At 48.8% G+C, this 17,276-nt stretch overlaps 1 protein-coding gene across 5 annotated transcripts in view; it reads right to left on the reverse strand.

Annotated features, from left to right (window-relative positions):
- Nucleotides 1-17,276, reverse strand: part of dab1a (DAB adaptor protein 1a) — a 153,685-nt gene that overhangs the window by 4,983 nt on the left and 131,426 nt on the right. For 3 of the 5 annotated variants that reach the window (XM_031574276.2, XM_031574278.2, XM_031574277.2), the window contains 6 exons: nucleotides 14,382-14,435; nucleotides 12,099-12,161; nucleotides 11,174-11,258; nucleotides 6,227-6,814; nucleotides 3,057-3,214; nucleotides 148-216 (listed from right to left, as the gene is read on the reverse strand). In XM_031574276.2, coding sequence (XP_031430136.1) covers nucleotides 148-216; nucleotides 3,057-3,214; nucleotides 6,227-6,814; nucleotides 11,174-11,258; nucleotides 12,099-12,161; nucleotides 14,382-14,435 — 1,017 coding nt within the window. Of the gene's footprint in view, nucleotides 1-119; nucleotides 217-3,056; nucleotides 3,215-6,226; nucleotides 6,815-11,173; nucleotides 11,259-12,098; nucleotides 12,162-14,381; nucleotides 14,436-17,276 lie in introns of all 5 variants that reach the window. The other 2 variants (XM_031574279.2, XM_042708896.1) reach the window with 2 other exon arrangements.

Below are 17,276 nucleotides of genomic sequence, written 5' to 3' on the forward strand. Positions count from 1 at the left end.
TGCGATGGTGAGGTGGTGGAGGCGTGGTCAGCACGGCCAACGTCTAGGTGGAGCAGGCCAACACCGAGCCGAACGAGGAGGAGAGAGGAAGAAGAAGAGGAGAGAGGACAGATACCTACCCTGACCTGCTGCTATCTAGCTACCGACCTGTGGACTGTCCTGCTCAGAGGCCTCGGCGCGGGGCTCACTCGTGGAGGGAGACTGGGTGTCTCCAGCCTGCAGGGGGGAGGGGAGGGAGAGAGGGGAAAGACAGAAAAGAAAGAGAGGGGGAGAGAGGAGGAAAAGAAAAGGGGTAAAGGAAGATTTGATTCACAAGCGTAGCAGAGGCAGCAAGAAAAGGACATAAGAGGAGAGCCAAAGCAGAATCCTTCCATCCATCCAGCCATCCAGCCATCCATTCATCCATCCATCCATCCATTCATTCATCCATTCATCCATCCATCCATCCATCCATCCATCCATCCATCCATCCTTCCATCCATCCATCCATCCATCCATCCCTTTATGTATCCAGTCAGTGTCTCCAACCTGTAAATTCACACACACACAAAAAATCCCTCCCTCCACCTTCATCCATCTTCCTCCCATCAACAAAAACCCCCAACCCACGCGTCTGTCTGTCCTTTGCAGTCTCACATGGTGCGCCTCTTTTTTCTCTTTTCTGTGAAAAGGTTCCTGTCCATTTAGTTCCCCTGAGCACTCTGTTCCCATTCCCTCGCCACCCACTTGAACACCCCCCGCCCCCCCACCAACACCATTGCCGGGTGCTGCTCTTAACACCTCCGGCGAAGGCGAGGGTGTGCGTGTGCGTGGGCGGCCGGTGTGCAAAAAGCCCTGCAGTCGGAAATCATTCTGGCCTTGCCACCGCTTGTTTACCTGCCCACCCACCTAGGGTAGCGTTACATCGACATGTTGCATAAACCCCGTTTCTGTTCCGTTGTCTTCTTTTTTATTTTTATTTTTTATTTTTTTCTTCTTCTGAGAGCACGGCTGAAAACGGCATTAAGAGACACTTTTCACTCAGGTGGTTGGGAGACATTTCTCCCATACAGAGAGAGAGAGAGGGAGAGAGAAAGAAAGAGAGAGAGAGAGAGATACAGAGACAGAGAGAGAGAGAGGGAGAGAGAGAGAGAGAGAGAGAAAGAGAGAGAGGGAGTCTGTCAGTCCTGATGACTCACGCCAGCGCCCTTTCCTTCCCATCAAGCAAAGAGGAGAATGTGAAACTCTGCACAAAGCCCCATTCAGAGCCCTCGCCCCATTCAGAGCCCTCGCCCCTGTGTTGAAGATAAAAGGCTGGATCATTTGGGTCCGAGCAACCAACCATCCAGAACCAGAATTATACATCTTTAGCAACCTACACAGTCTGACTGTAGGACCCTTTGTCAAACTAAATTTAGCCTAAATATAGTAAAAATGGCTTTGGTCACGATTTATTTGAAGTAGCCTTGAACTTATTTAGATATAAATAATGAATGAATAATGAATAGAATGCCCCTCGCATGTAAGGTCAATGCCCCTCGCATGTAAGGTCAATGCTTTTAACCCCAACCCAAATCTAACCCAAACCTTAACCATAAGTACATCTTAGAAACACCATGGACTTACTTAAGACTCACACTGTACCAATTCATTAATGAAGTCTACAGTACATACTACCTAGGGCTACTTAAAGTAAAGTGCAACCACATCTCCATTGAAAGTGCGGGTGATTTTGAGTTCACAGAATCCATTATAATTCAGATTCTATAGAGCAGTGGACCTTGGGCATCATCTCAGAGTATTCAACAGTGTCTCCCTCCAGACCCCACAATCCTATTCATATTCTATTTATCAGGATTTGTTTTTAAAAGTGCTTCACTTCGTCTTTCTAATCAGCTTGGCATTCGACGGGGCTGCCCGCTTAGAGCACGAGAGGTGAGACAGTGCCTTTGGGTAGAAGGTCTTCTTTCCCGGCCATCTCACGTAAGGTCATAACACACACCATCAAACATAAATATTAATGGCCCTCGGAAAAGAAACAGCCCTTCGTCCACTTTTCTTCTCTCCTATTTTATCCACATGTAAAATGCAGTCGTACAGAGCGACTGATGAATTATGGATTTCCGAAACCCTGGTTTCTTCACGTGGGTTGATGTATGAACGCTACCTGGGTGCGATTAATAAGGTCTTAATGATGTCTCAGACACTTCCATGAGCTCATTTAACGCATTATTGGGCCCAAATGTTGGTCAGCCATGGAGGGCGCGGCAAAAGAAAAAAAAACACACACACACACACACACTGCCCAATCAGGAAAGAATTATTACCTCGCCGGCTGGCTCAGTCTCAACAGTGATTCATCACCAGATCTCAGGCTGCTGCTGCTGGACTCGTTATTAGGAGACAAACCCTCGTTTGGCTTTCATAAGGTTGCCGTGGGCTGTTGCTTTAACTTATTTTTAGGTCTGGCATCTATATAGTCTTATCTGAATACAGATATAGATAGGAGGTGGTTTGATATCTAATGTAGCATCAAATGATTTGGATCTGCAGTCATTTTAAACCATTAAGACCTAAAGAGCAGCACTTAGGGGCACAATTTCATCATCAATGCTAAATAGAAGGATAGCGTTGTCACGTAGCTTCAAATCAAATCCACGGTGGCCTGAATGAAAACGATTTTCAACCCACCGCATATCAATAATGATGTATTGCATTATGAAAGCGCTCTATCATGAGAATGCTTTTTCTAGGCCACTTCCACTTGAGCCGCTGGTCACTCCTACAGATGGCTCCAAGTTTCACACAAGGGGCCACCTCAGTGTGTTTCCTCAGAGGACCAGAGTCGACTAGAGACTCTGGAACTGATCCGGCTTCTGTTTCCAGAATTAGTTTATATTGGGGCCCTCACACCCATTAGCCTCTATTGGGGCCCTCACACCCATTAGTTTATATTGGGGCCCTCACACACATTAGTCTCTATTGGGGCCCTCACACACATTAGCGTCTATTGGGGCCCTCACACACATTAGCCTCTATTGGGGCCCTCACACACAGGTTGGGATAGTTCTACTCACAGCATCTTCCTCTCCACTCCGACTGGGGCTACCGTCCCCCTCCCCGAACGAGTCGTCAGTGGGGGGGTCGTCAGTGGGGGGGTCGTCAGTGGGGGGGTCGCTGGCGTGAGACGCCGAGGACTTGGAGGGGGGGCTCTGATGAGGGGCGGGAGTGGGTGCTGGAAAAAGAGAAAGAGGAAGACAAAGGAATTCATTCATTTATTTTTTATTTTTCCATCATTTTATTATATTATATATATATTATATTCCAATTATTATTATTATTATCGATTTACACCACTCCAAAAAGTATTTGTTGTATTGTATGTCTACTGCAGTAATTTGGCAATACTCTTACACATTCATGTCATTATTGCACTCTTACACAGTCATGTCAGTATTGCACTCTTACACAGTCATGTCAGTATTGCTTAAATACTCCTACAGTCATGTCAGTATTGCTTATATACTCTTACAGTCATGTAAGAGTCATGTCATTATTGCACTCTTACACATTCATGTCATTATTGCACTCTTACACATTCATGTCAGTATTGCTTATATACTCTTACACAGTCATGTCATTATTGCTTATATACTCTTACACATTCATGTCATTATTGCACTCTTACACATTCATGTCATTATTGCACTCTTACACATTCATGTCAGTATTGCTTATATACTCTTACACAGTCATGTCATTATTGCTTATATACTCTTACACATTCATGTCAGTATTGCACTCTTACACATTCATGTCAGTATTGCTTATATACTCTTACACAGTCATGTCATTATTGCTTATATACTCTTACACAGTCATGTCAGTATTGAACAACAGACATAGCGAGAGAGAGAGAGAGAATATAAATAAAGAGATATAGATAAAGACTGAGAGTGATGATAAAACATCAGTCTGACAGATACATCTGCCACCCCCCCATCTGCGTACATGTGTAAACTGCACTAATGGACACAGCCATACCCGAGCTCTAGGCTTGCAGCGCTACGAGTCATCCCGACGAGGCCAGGTCACCCTGGGCCAACCCTAATGGACTGGCTTTGAGAGCAACGACAGATTTGAGGTTTTTATTTAATCAACAGATTTAGTGGCATCTGATCTGGTATTCTGTGACACTAAGAGGATATTTGGAGGGGTTGGGGTTGTGGTGGGGGGTGGTAGACGTGCTGGTGACACAGAGTGAGACTGACAGAGAGAGCGAGCGAGAGAGAGAGAGAGAGAGGGAGAGAGAGGGAGAGAGGTGCTGGCACCGACTGACATTTAGATGAACCGATGACTCCATTTGAGTTTGGAGCCCAATGACACAGTTAATGCCACCAGCACAAATGTATTTCATTCTCCCACAGTGCGTGTTTCCGTGCCGTCTCTGTTAAAACGGGATGGAATATTTAAAATTCACCCACGGGGGATGAGGGTCATTTCAACTGACGTCTCCACATTCCAAATAGCCATGTTCTGCGTAATAACAGAAAGGCACACAGAAGCGCAGCACTGGCGTGACACTGAGAAGAAGTCTAGTCCTTTTCTATTCTCATTTTCTCTCGGGTCCTTTCTCGCTCTCTGTTGGTTCGGTCAGAAACAAACAAATATGTAGCGCTGTTGAAATTGAAATGAGATTGTGTACAAAGACAAACGGAGACAAAGGCCCTTTCATTTTGGTGTGGATGGGGGGGGTCTTTCAATGAGGTGAGTCCGGTGTGGGACCTTGACGGTGACACGGTGAAGTTGTTGGTGATTTCCCCAGTCACCTCGCTGCCACTTCAGGGCTCTGCCTGACGTTCAGCCAAACAGACGAGGCCAAGGGCCTTTTACAGAAGAATCACACCTCCCCTGGCTCTCATTTGCAGATGGAGACGAATGTGTTTGTGTGTATTTGTCTGTATTTGTCTGTGTGTGTGTGTGTGTGGGTGTATTTGTCTGGCTGTGCGTGTGTGTGTTTGTTTGTGTGTGTGTGTGTTTTTGTATGTATGTTTGTGTGTGTGAGTGTGTGTTTTTGTATGTATGTTTGTGTGTGTGAGTGACACAGCGGTGCTTCTGCGGAGCAGTAATTAGCACAACACAGGCGGAGGGACCCCGAACGGGACGAGCCACACAGACCAGAGTTCTCCCGGGATCCGCCGTAATTACAGAACATCGCGCCCCCCCCCCCCCCCCCTTCTCAGCTGGAGAGGTCTGTTTTCACTCACTCTCTCTCTCTCTTTCATCTCTCTCACTCTTTCTCCTCTCCTCTCGCTCTCTCTTTCTCTCTCCTCCTCTAATGTGCCCCTCACTGCTGTTACTAATTGCCATTTCACGCTGACTAAAGACAAAGCCCTGTAGGCAGAGGTATCAAACGCCACCGCGCCAACCTCTGCCAGGAAGGAGTGTGAACCACACGGAAGTACGGAGGAAATCAAAGACTGCAGGATGCTACAAGTTTTTTTTCCCCATTGTCCAGAGGTGTGAATTGAGAGAAGTTGGTGTTTCTCATTCATTTGAGGTGAGGTGCATGGGTGAGGGAAGGTCACCACTTGCTTTACAGACACATGTATTGAGGGAGATGACTGGGCAGGTCAATTCCTATAAGATTATGACTATCATGAACATGTGGCAGTTTGTTCTGATGTGACTGTGGCATTTGGTATGTGTGTGTGTGTCCATGTGTCCATATGATCATGTGTGTTTCTTAATGTGTGTGTGTGTATGCATATATACAAGTGGTGTAGTATATATTATCATATATGTTATGCGTTTATGAGTGTGGGTGCTTATATAAAGGTTAATGAGTAAAGGTTTGAAAGTGTGAGTGTTCCCCATACGTCTGTGTGAGGGAATGTGTGTATGGTGGGCACGGGCGTGAGTTGGTGGAGGGCGTGGTGAATGTCTATATGGTGGGCACAGGCGTGGTGAATGTGTGTATGGTGGGCACGGGCGTGGTGAATGTGTGTATGGTGGGCACGGGCGTGAGTTGGTGGAGGGCGTGGTGGATGTGTGTATGGTGGAGGGCGTGGTGGAGGTGTGTATGGTGGGCACAGGCGTGGTGGAGGTGTGTATGGTTGGCACGGGCGTGGTGAATGTGTGTATGGTGGGCACGTGCGTGGTGAATGTGTGTATGGTGGGCACGGGCGTTGTGGAGGTGTGTATGGTGGGCACGGGCGTGGTGAATGTGTGTATGGTGGGCACTCACGTGAGTTGGTGGAGGGCGTGGTGGAGGTGACCGGCGTCAGGTTCATCTGGGAGATGTCAAAGTCGTCACAGTCGTCCGTGTCCTGCGCCATGCCAACGCGGCTGAAGTAGCTGGTGAAAGCGTCCGTGGTGCACGTCAGGTTGGGCTGCTCCCTGCCTTGGCGTGCCGGCATGGGCGGCGGCTTGGCCATCTGGAAATCCTTGAACATCTCCTTGCTCATCTTCTGCCGCGAGCGATCGCCTCCGCCGTGCTGCGGGCTGGAGGCCGCTGACGAGGAGGAGCGGGGCCCGCCTGTGGCCCCGGCGGCCGAGGGCCCGGGCACGGGGGGCGTCTCGCAGGACGGCGGCATGGCCATGTGGGGCAGCGTATGGAACATGGCGGGCGTGGGCATGAAGGCCGTCGGGGGGAAGCCTCCCGCCGCCATGGCCGCCCACTGCTGCTGCGTGGCGGGGAAGAGGTTGGCCTGGCCCCAGATGACCGGCTGGCCGCCGGGCAGAGGCGACGGCACGCCGAACGCCAGAGGGGCTTGCCCTGCGAACGGCTGCTGGGCCCAGTGTCCAGGAGGCACGGCTCCCATGGTAACGTAACCTGGAACAGAGACAAACAGACCGACTGAATGCAGAGACATTTACTTTCACCGATGAACAGTTTGTTATTCAGCATGGGACTTTTACACGACATGAACTACAACGCTTCATTTTATAGCTAACTTTACACACATTCTCAACAACAGTTCCACTTATTCATTTAGCACTTTCCTTTAAAAGTTACTTTCAGCTGAGAAAAAAAATATAGATTTATTCCCCCCAGAGATCCCATCGGCAATGTACTCATTACTTGTTATGAGTAATGCCATGCATCTGAGCTCCAGAAATACCTGTAATCTTCACCAGACGTCAAACTCAAGTTAACTAAATCCTACTTCACATTGTGCCATACAGAGCCTGACTTTGAGACTTTCTCCTCTTCATCTGTGCTGTAGTCTCTAACATCGTGTGCTAATCCACTCGGTTTCTGTATACCTGGATACAAGCGCAGCCTCAATCACAACGAACCGTCGAGTGGAGCTCGTAAAAGAGCGCTGCAGATGAGCTGTCCTGTCTACCCTTCAGAGTCGCGGCGACGCTGGGCGAGATGACCAGTCTCTTCTCCTCCTGCTACCCTTCAGAGTCGCGCAGCGCTGGGCGAGATGACCAGTCTCTTCTCCTCCTGTGGTGGACTAGCCTGTCCTACTTCTTCAGCCGTCCGCACGCGCTCGCTCGTTTCTCTTTATGGCCGCTGCACGCTCGCTCGTTTCTCTTTATGGCCGCCGCGCTGCGCGAGCTGTCGTAATTACTGCGCACAACGAGCGCAGGCTTAATGAATAGCGAGAGATTTAAACAAGGTCATTAAGATACTGCTGCTCATATTCTGCATTTCATTGACTTTGTACCTGTACTCTGCACAAAGACAATAAAGTTGAATCTAATCTAATCTGATTCTAGGTGCTGCTCGGTTTTATTACACGCTGTCCTCCTTTCTGCCTCTAATTGAACGCAGGCACAGATTTGCACTGCGGACCTGAATCATATTTCCGTCTGCATCTCGTCACACAATGGCATTAGCGAGGGCTCTTGGGCTGCTCTGCTATCTGCTCCATTTGGCCAAGGCCGTCTTATCTCATGTTTTCTTCCTGACTCAAAACGAGGCAGAGGAATAGGAATAAGGGTCACCTTTAGTCATTCCAATAGTGTGCATTCAGTAGAAAGCAAACGGTGACAACATTGTGGCAATAACGGGAAAATAGGCAAGTGTCCACAGAATAGCACCCATAAAGTGTTCAATAGCTCTATAAAGATGGGACATGTTTGAGGCGATATGGGCACAGAAAGGCAACACATTTTTGACAAAGCTGGATGTCTCTGAATTCAGGAAACCCCCAGCAGTGATGCTGTAGGATGGAGCACTCTGAGCGGCTCTTCGTTAATAATGAATCCAGGAAAAGTTCCAACTGCCAGCCCTCATCTGAACTTGAATGAATGATTCACTGAACATACATTTACAGTAGTCTGAAGATTTAATTGGGGAAGGAGGGGGTGGAGGTGGCCACTGTGCTCTTACAGTTGGAAGCATAAATCAGTATGTTTATCTGGGACTAAAAATCAATGCAACCTTTTCTTTAATCGTTATTTTATGAGAAGGGATTTAATAAGGCTCCTGCATCACGCCCACGGTGGTAGGCCTTGGCTGAGCATCCCGGGGCTGAGCATGGGTTACGGATATGCGCGTGTGTTTCTTGTTTTGTGTACTACCAGTCGGCGAGAGCTTGGATTCTCTGCAGGAGGTCTGAAGTACATAATCCGGTGCAGAGAGGCGTTGGGAGGAGGGAGAGTCTTTTTTCAAACTCTGTTCCTCAGCTTTTGTCAATCCACGAGCAACAAAAACACGAGTGACAATAACCAGCTTGACGCGTGACAAAACTGTCAATAACACTTCCTACGAGCTGAGCGTCTTCCGCAGCTCTCGAGATGAAGAGCCATGGTGGCAGCATTCAGATCCTCTCTGCACAGTGAAGATCTGAATGCTGTTTATTTTACCATGCGTTCAACAAACGGGCAAAAGCGGATCTATCTCCCAGTGAAAGGGAAGATGATGAGGAAGCACCTGGAACGTCAGTAAAGCTATCACTCTGTTCTTGTGGCTCACACTGTTATGCACAGGGCTGCGGAAAATTGAGATTTTGTGCCGGTGGTGACATTGAAAGGAAATTCAATTCAACTTTTCTGTCTCCTTTTCTTATTTGTGTGTTTTTTTTCCCTTCAACAAACGTTGACACTGTACTAAAGTAACCCACCCACCCCCCCCCCCCATACTACAACTTGTGGTGTTCTATTTTGAGAAGAAAAATAACTCTCTCGGACATCCAAAAATAAAGCCAATGGAACGCGGTGGCTAAGCCTGCATCTCTGACTGCGCCACAGATAACCGCGTTATCGTAAATGGCCCGTAAAAGATTTGTTTGGGCAGGTGGGCATGGGCCCAGTCCCCTGTTTACTCTGCCAAGTGTTTGGGAAGGAAATGGTTGTTGGTGCAGGGCGTCGGGCACAGACCGCTGGCGCGATAAATCACGCCATCTCGTGCATTTCAATGGCACACTGGCACACTGTTTACATGCCGGGCTGGAGTCAATCTGTCTTCACCAGATGTCTCAGTAACATCAGCAATTACCAGAGAGCTGTGCACGCGGAACGCACACACACACACACACACACACATACACACACACAAACATACACACACACCTTGACGCATACAAACACAAACACACCCTCCCCCCAACCATAAGTTGGCCTCTCTCCTCCAGACACTGTTGCACATCCAACCCCCTGCTCCTCTCCTCTGTTCCAGAAGGTTCCATCAGTATTCAATGTGCTTCTGGTCCAACAGGATGCGCTGTGTTGGTGCTGTGTTGGTCCAACAGGATGCGCTGTAGCTGTGCTGTGTTGGTCCAACAGGATGCTCTGTAGCGGTGCTGTGTTGGTCCCTGTGTAGCGGTGCTGTGTTGGTCCAACAGGATGCTCTGTAGCGGTGCTGTGTTGGTCCCTGTGTAGCGGTGCTGTGTTGGTCCAACAGGATGCTCTGTAGCGGTGTTGGTCCAACAGGATGAGTGTAGCGATGCTGTGTTGGTGCTGTGTTGGTCCGACAGGATGCCAGGATGCCCTGTAGTGGTGCTGTGTTGTTAACACAGCACACCTCATCACTACCCCCAGCCCAATGCAGCCCCCCCCCCCCCCCCCTCAGACTTGCATTGTTTGGATTTGTCAGTGCAGGAGTGCAGCATTTATAGTTGCCCCTCACACACACACACACACACACACACACACACACACACACACACACACACATAGCTGTGTACTGGAGACTGGCCTTAATAAACAACTGTGTACTAGAGACTGGCCTTAATAAACAACTGTGTACTAGACACTGGCCTTAATAAACAACTGTTTACTAGAGACGGGCCTTAATAAACAACTGTTTACTAGAGACGGGCCTTAATAAACAACTGTGTACTAGAGACTGGCCTTAATAAACAACCTCAATAAACAACTATGTACTAGAGACTGGCCTTAATAAACCAATGTGGAGCACGGTGTAGTCGAGAGAGAGTCACATGACCAGTCACACACAACAAATGCACACAGCAAACAAATAACATTCTAAACTTGCCGTGCTCAACCGAGGTTGGGTTTCACGGCAGGGCGAGGGCAACAGAAAGGGGGAAGAAATAAGAGGCTCCTAAGAGAGCTATGCTCCTATAGGACTGAGGCCTGTTAGACTTGTTTAGGTACTCTGACATGCCTTGATGTTTTTGTATATTTCCTCGAATTAAAAACATTCATGCAAAAGTGCCATGGATGTAGAAGATTCAAGGTTTCTGGGGGTGTTATTTTTAGGACTCTAGGACAAAAACTCACGGAGCTTTAAAGTCATATTGACAACAAGAACAAAAAGGTACATATCCCTCAACAGGGATATAGTCCTGGGATGGGCTGCTCTCTCTCTCTCTCTCTCTCTCTCTCTCTCTCTCTCTCACACACACACATACAGACACACACACACACACACAAACATTTAAAAGTTCATGAGAACCGAGGAGCAGTGCAGCGGTGGCCAGACTGAGAGGCGGGGGGGGGGTACCTGAGGGGTTGAAAGACACACACATACAGACACACACACACACACACACATACAGACACACACACACACATACAGACACACACACACGGGTACCTGAGGGGTTGAAAGACACACACATACAGACACACACACACACACACACACACACAAACATACAGACACACACACACACACACACACACACACAGACACACACACACACACACACACACACAAACATACAGACACACACACACACACACACACATACAGACACACACACACGGGTACCTGAGGGGTTGAAAGGGGCGAAGAGCTCCGACGGGGGCTGGTGGGCCAGCGAGGGGTCCAGCGTGTTGGCTGGAGAGGCAGGAGTCTGAGGGGGAGGAGACACACACACACACACGCTAAATGTCAAACAGCACAGGCTAAAAAAAACACAACAGAGCAGTTAGATCTACACACACACACACACACACACACACACACACACACATCAAGCAATTTGCCATTACGGTTATTAGATTTCTTCATCTGTTGATCTGTAAAGAACTTTGGATTATCAATGTGTGTGAGATGGGCTACATAGATACACGTGCCTTGCCTAACACACTCTGCAGGGTCTAGTGAAGAATAGGAAACCTCTGAATGCCCTGACCAACACACACACACACACACACACACACACACACTCCACGTGTTTTCTTTCAAATATTGAGGAGATAATTACGCTATGTCATCATTATTACAAGCCAAACCTGTCAGGAAAATGATGATGAAACCCCAATTAAAAGTCAATATATCTGAGGTCATCCCCATATCAAATCTGACCCGTGAGTAGGGGCATCATTCATCACAGCTGAAAATAATGGCACTTTAATGGGGCAAACGGCTTGCTTTTGGGAGTTTTTCATTTATATCATGATATACTGGAACCCCCCCCCCCCCCAAATATGATTTTTTATTCTGCTGGCTAGCTGGTCACCAAGTGAGAATTCAACAAAGACAGTGATTTATCTGTCTCGGTTTCAACCAAACTCCCATTTATTTCACGACCTCCCCGCATCACCCTGTGACGAGGAGCTACAAGTTCACAGAGTTCAAGGTGGACAGGACGCCCTAGTTAGTGTGTGTGTGTGTGTGTGTATGTGTGTGTGTGTGTGTGTGTGTGTGTGTGTGTGTGTGTGCGTGTGTGTGTGTGTGTGTGTGTACTCACCGAAGGTGATGTGATGTCTGGAGGGGTGGACATGTCTCCGAAAAGCTCTAACTGGTTGATGTTCTGCAAAAGACAGAGTGCATGTCAGAGTGGGTATATGCCACTCATAATGCCCAGCCAGCGGGGGTCCCAGCCATGCCAATCACACCACGGACAAAAGAGGAGCAAGCCACCTACCTCCGGGCACACAGTGGGGAGCTTTCTACTTCTGAAGGGTGAGTCATGGGAATGATGACGAGGATGGGGAGGAAGATGAAGGAGTGGCAGTGACAGACAGACACGCACGCACGCACGCACGCACACACACACACACACACACACACACACACACACACACACACACACACACACACACACACACACACGCACAAGTACCTACCCACAGGGTCTAGGGATCGTCAGATATATGTTATGTTTTTGGTGACCCTTTATGCGTCTTTCTGTACAGTTAGCGGGATACAAATTCTGGGGCTCTTCCACTTCAGTGTTCGCGGAGATAAAAGTGGTCAGGGAAATATGTCCCCCGTACGGCATTCAGTGGACAGAGGCTGACACACACACACACACACACACACACACACACACACACACACACACATTCAGTGGACAGAGGCTGCCACACACACACACACACACACACACACACACACACACACACACACACACACACACACACACACACACACACACACACACACACACACACACACACACACACACACACACACACACACACACACAGAGGCTGCCATGGCTGCTGCTCTATGGCACAGATAAGATGCCTGTGTGGGCTACTTGACAGCTTAAATAGACCTTTCATCTTTTTCTATAAGCGCTGTTTCCGACCGCTCAGGGCTTCAGCTGCATAGTGACAGCAGAACCCCCCCCCCCCCCCCCCCCCCCCCAGCCTATATTTAGCCATAAAAGACTTTAAGGCTTCAAATACATGGTCCAAGATTTGCATAAATCAAGTCACAGATAATTACTTTAGAGAAAATGAAATACAATTTCTTAGAATATCTTGTTTTTGCTCTCTCGCTCTCTCTCTCTCTTCCCCCTCTCTCTCTCTCTCTCTCTCTCTCTCTCTCTCCCCATCTCTCTCTCTCTCCCTCTCTCTCTCTCCATCTCCCCCTGTATCTTATTTGTAATTTACAGGTCACATGTAGAGCACGACATTCTTATTCTCCTATCAGAAAATGGATCCGGAGGCGTGACATTTATAGTGGAGAGCAGAATGGCTGCACAGCCTTTTAAAATGACTGGCAGAAGATAAGGGTCTCGAACGCGGCGCCGGAGACACACCCTGAGCGCTGAGCACCCCAGACCCTCCAGAAGAGGGGCTTTCATTTTTCTCCATTCCCCCTCTCCAAGATGTCGCCTTGGGGGTGGGGGCGGGGGGGTATTGTCAGCCTCAAAGATGGCAATGTGGTGCTTAAATCCCCCCCCCCACATCTCCTTCTCGTCATGAGATAACTGCTGGATGTTATCGCTCCGCTATGGGTCCCATTGGCTCCTTTCTTATGATGGTGTGTTCCTCAGGGGGTGGAGAGGGTTGACTCTCTCTCTGTCTCTCTCTCACACACACACACACACACACACACGCACGCACACACACACACACGCACACACACACACACACACACACGCATGCACACACACGCACTCACACACACACACACACACACACACACACACACACACACACACACACACACACACACACATCCCGTCCTCTCTGCTGTGTCCCTGGAGGCGACTAACCCTGGCCCTCTGAAGTGCTGCTGACCTTAAGAACCTATGTGAAGGCCTCCCCAAAGGGGTCACAGATGCATGCTGGGACATTAAGAACCTGTGTGAAGGCCTCCCCAAAGGGGTCACAGGGGTCAGAGATGCATGCTGGGACATCACTGGGAAGCCACCTCTCAGGCCATATGAGGTGCACCATTGTGACTGGCATGGCTTCTGACGTCCTCAACCCTTGAGTAGGGCATTGGGGCAGAGGGGTGAGAGGGGGTAGTGCATCTGGAGGCTACCGGAGGGGCGTGGGGTGAGGGGCGTGGGGGATCGGGTCTGACTGGGTCATGAGGGATCGGGTCTGACTGGGTCATGTGGGATCGGGTCTGACTGGGTCATGAGGGATCGGGTCTGACTGGGTCATGTGGGATCGGGTCTGACTGGGTCGTGTGGGATCGGGTCTGACTGGGCCATGAGGGATCGGGTCTCTGGGTCTGGGTATGCAGGAAGGACATCAATGGGCCCAAGCGCAGTTAGTGTCTGTCTTACCTGGGTGACCATGCCAAGGGCCGCATCAAAGTCCAGCAGACTGATCTGCCCATTCTGCAAGAATAAACTGGAGTTAGGATGGATGAGATGGAATGAGTACCAACACAAACAAACGGACAGACGGACAGACAGACAGACAGACAGACAGTCAGACAGTCAGACAGACAGACAGACAGACAGACAGACAGACAGACAGACAGTCAGACAGACAGACAGACAGACAGACAGACAGACAGACAGACAGACACACACACACACACGCGCGCACACACACAAACACAGGCTTGAGGATGGGTGTGAGGTGGGATGGGTGTGAGGTGAGGAATGTTGGGATGGGGAGAGCGTTCAGGAGGGACGTTACCTGCACAGGAGGGAGCTGAGCACTCACTAAGTGCCTCTCAGTGTGGAAAGAAATCACCACATTCACAAACACAAAGCAGTCCAGTTATGGTCTGTGCGCATTTCAACCTCATCTCTCTCCTGTACAATAATATAAATAAGAATCTAAAACAGGCTGGCAAACACAGCGCCTCTGCAGAGGAGGGCCACGGGACGCTGTGTGTTTTCCTCTCATTTCAGTGCGTATAACTCACCTCTGCCTCTTTGGGAGTTTAATGAGCGGCGAGAGCCAGAGTGAGTCAACAGAGTGCACATATTTTACTGGCCTGTCAACATTTAATGGGAAAATAATGCGATCATATGGGGTTCCCAGGAGAGATAAAGGGGAAACACAGGCGGACCATGAACAACATCTGCTATCAAGTCATTTACAGCAGCACTGTACAGTCAAGAGAGAGGGAGAAGAGAGGGAGGAGAGGGGAGGGGAGAGGAGAGAGGGAGGAGAGAGTGGGGGAGGGGGGGGGGGGGTTGGGGGCGGACACAGCAGCTCGGTAAATGTAAATACATAAGAAAAACACACATAAGCAGAGAACATACACAGAGAACACACACACACACACACAGAGACACACAGAATGACCGAGTACAATACCACAACACCAACGCACACGCACACGGACAGACTCTAGACCTGTCAAATAGCAGTAATCTGACAGGAAACAGCCAGGCCCTTTAAAGCCCCCTGCTCCCCTGGTGTTAAACAGTAAACACGGAGCCAGAGTGACAGGCAAAGGGATGCAATTAAGAGGGCTGTCCTTGGAGAGCGATAAGGACTAATTCTAATGAAAAAGTGGGGAGAAACAAGAGTCAAGCCAGCTGCCTTTTCTGCACTTATGCCAAGGGCTTGGACAGGGGCCAGGCGGAATAATAGAGAGAGAGAGAGAGAGAGAGAGAGAGAGAGAGAGAGAGACAGACAGAAGGGAAAATGATAGAGAGAGAAAGAGAGAGAAAGAGAGAGAGAAAAGTCTCCATCACTGAACTGAAATTGGATAAAAATGTCAAATATAAAATAAAAAGATGAAACATGCCAAATGCACACAGCGGATGAGTGGAGACATGGTTTAGTTGAGGGACTTTGGGAGACTTGGTGTCTTCTCACTACACTTCCTGCCATTCCTCCTCCATACTGTTTTCTAGCCTACCCACCCCCTCACACCCACCCCCTCACACTCCATTAAAGCAGGCAACCTTCACTTCCACGAGCTAGGGGAAAAACAAATAAATAAATGCGTGATTTGTGTTTACTGCCCGCCGTTGCCAAGACGATCCTGCTGGTGCGACCTTGAGCAGGTTCTGAATGTCGCCGGGCCCTGCGTGCCGTCTGACTTGGAGTCGGTCTTTACTGGACTGGCTCAGGCCACTAAATAAAACAGCAGATAGATTACTGGCCCGAAGGACAAGATCCATCAATCTGTTTACAGACCCCCGCGGGGGGGGGGGGTTGGGGGGGCAAGGCATCATGGGAAACCAGGAAGCTCGGCAATCTGTCTGTGTGAGTTGTGTGTCAATCTCGGAGCTTGGCCTACGTATGCAACTCACACCAAATATACAACTCCCCGCAGCCATCTATCTCCCGGGGAGAGCGCTGCCGCTTCTAATTGGTTTCCCACCTTGCCAAGCCTGCCAGTCACTCTGGGAAGTTCACACACACTGATCACTGAAACTGCTGTTTGACACACTCTCTCTCTGCCAGTGATAGTTTCGTATTTCCCCCCTTTCATATTTGATTCCCTCGTCTGTTACGACGCCGCTTTATCTCAGCCTGCGGAAGAAGTCTGGGATGGAATCGAGTTTCTTATTTTCCTACAAGATCGGCTCTGCGTGCAGTATTTTATTTCATGAGGCGTCTTCTCGACGTGCTAACAGAGAAATATGAGCTCCCAGAAACTCCTGTCTCCGTGTCCTTGTAACACATGTTCTCTTGGCCTAAGCTGTTGAAACTCCTGAGATCGGATGGAAAGCTCCGGCTTTATGTTGCTTACACCCCCCCCCCCCGCCCACTCCCATGTCTTCTAAGCCACAACTACCTATCAATTAGCTGCCTCCAGGGAGATGTAATTATCCACATGCATGTGTTTTATATACGTTTAACGCAGCCCACTTAATTAATGTTGTCTCCCTAATCTCCTATTCTCTGACTGATAACGCAAACACACTTTCTAGCTTAGTCTGGAAGAGCAGTTGCAAGCCGTTTCTGGTTTCCTTGGAGTTGAATCCCTCCTCTCACCGAGTACGTGCACGTGGAGCAACCAGGTTATGGATCAAAATATTATAGTATAATAGTATAGTACATAATTAAATCAATATTTTGTAATTACTGTGAGTTGATGTTTAAATGTGTTTAAGTGTGTGTGTGTGTGTGTGTGTGTGTGTGTGTGTGTGTGTATGTGCGCGAGTCTGTGTGTGTGTGTGTAGAAACGTACTCCATTACTGAAAAAGCAAATCACAGATGACAGATGATTGGATTTGTAAACCTGGCACACAGAGACACACAGA

This window comes from Clupea harengus, chromosome 10 (assembly GCF_900700415.2).
Source record: "Clupea harengus chromosome 10, Ch_v2.0.2, whole genome shotgun sequence".
In the NCBI taxonomy this organism is placed as follows: Eukaryota; Metazoa; Chordata; class Actinopteri; order Clupeiformes; family Clupeidae; genus Clupea; species Clupea harengus.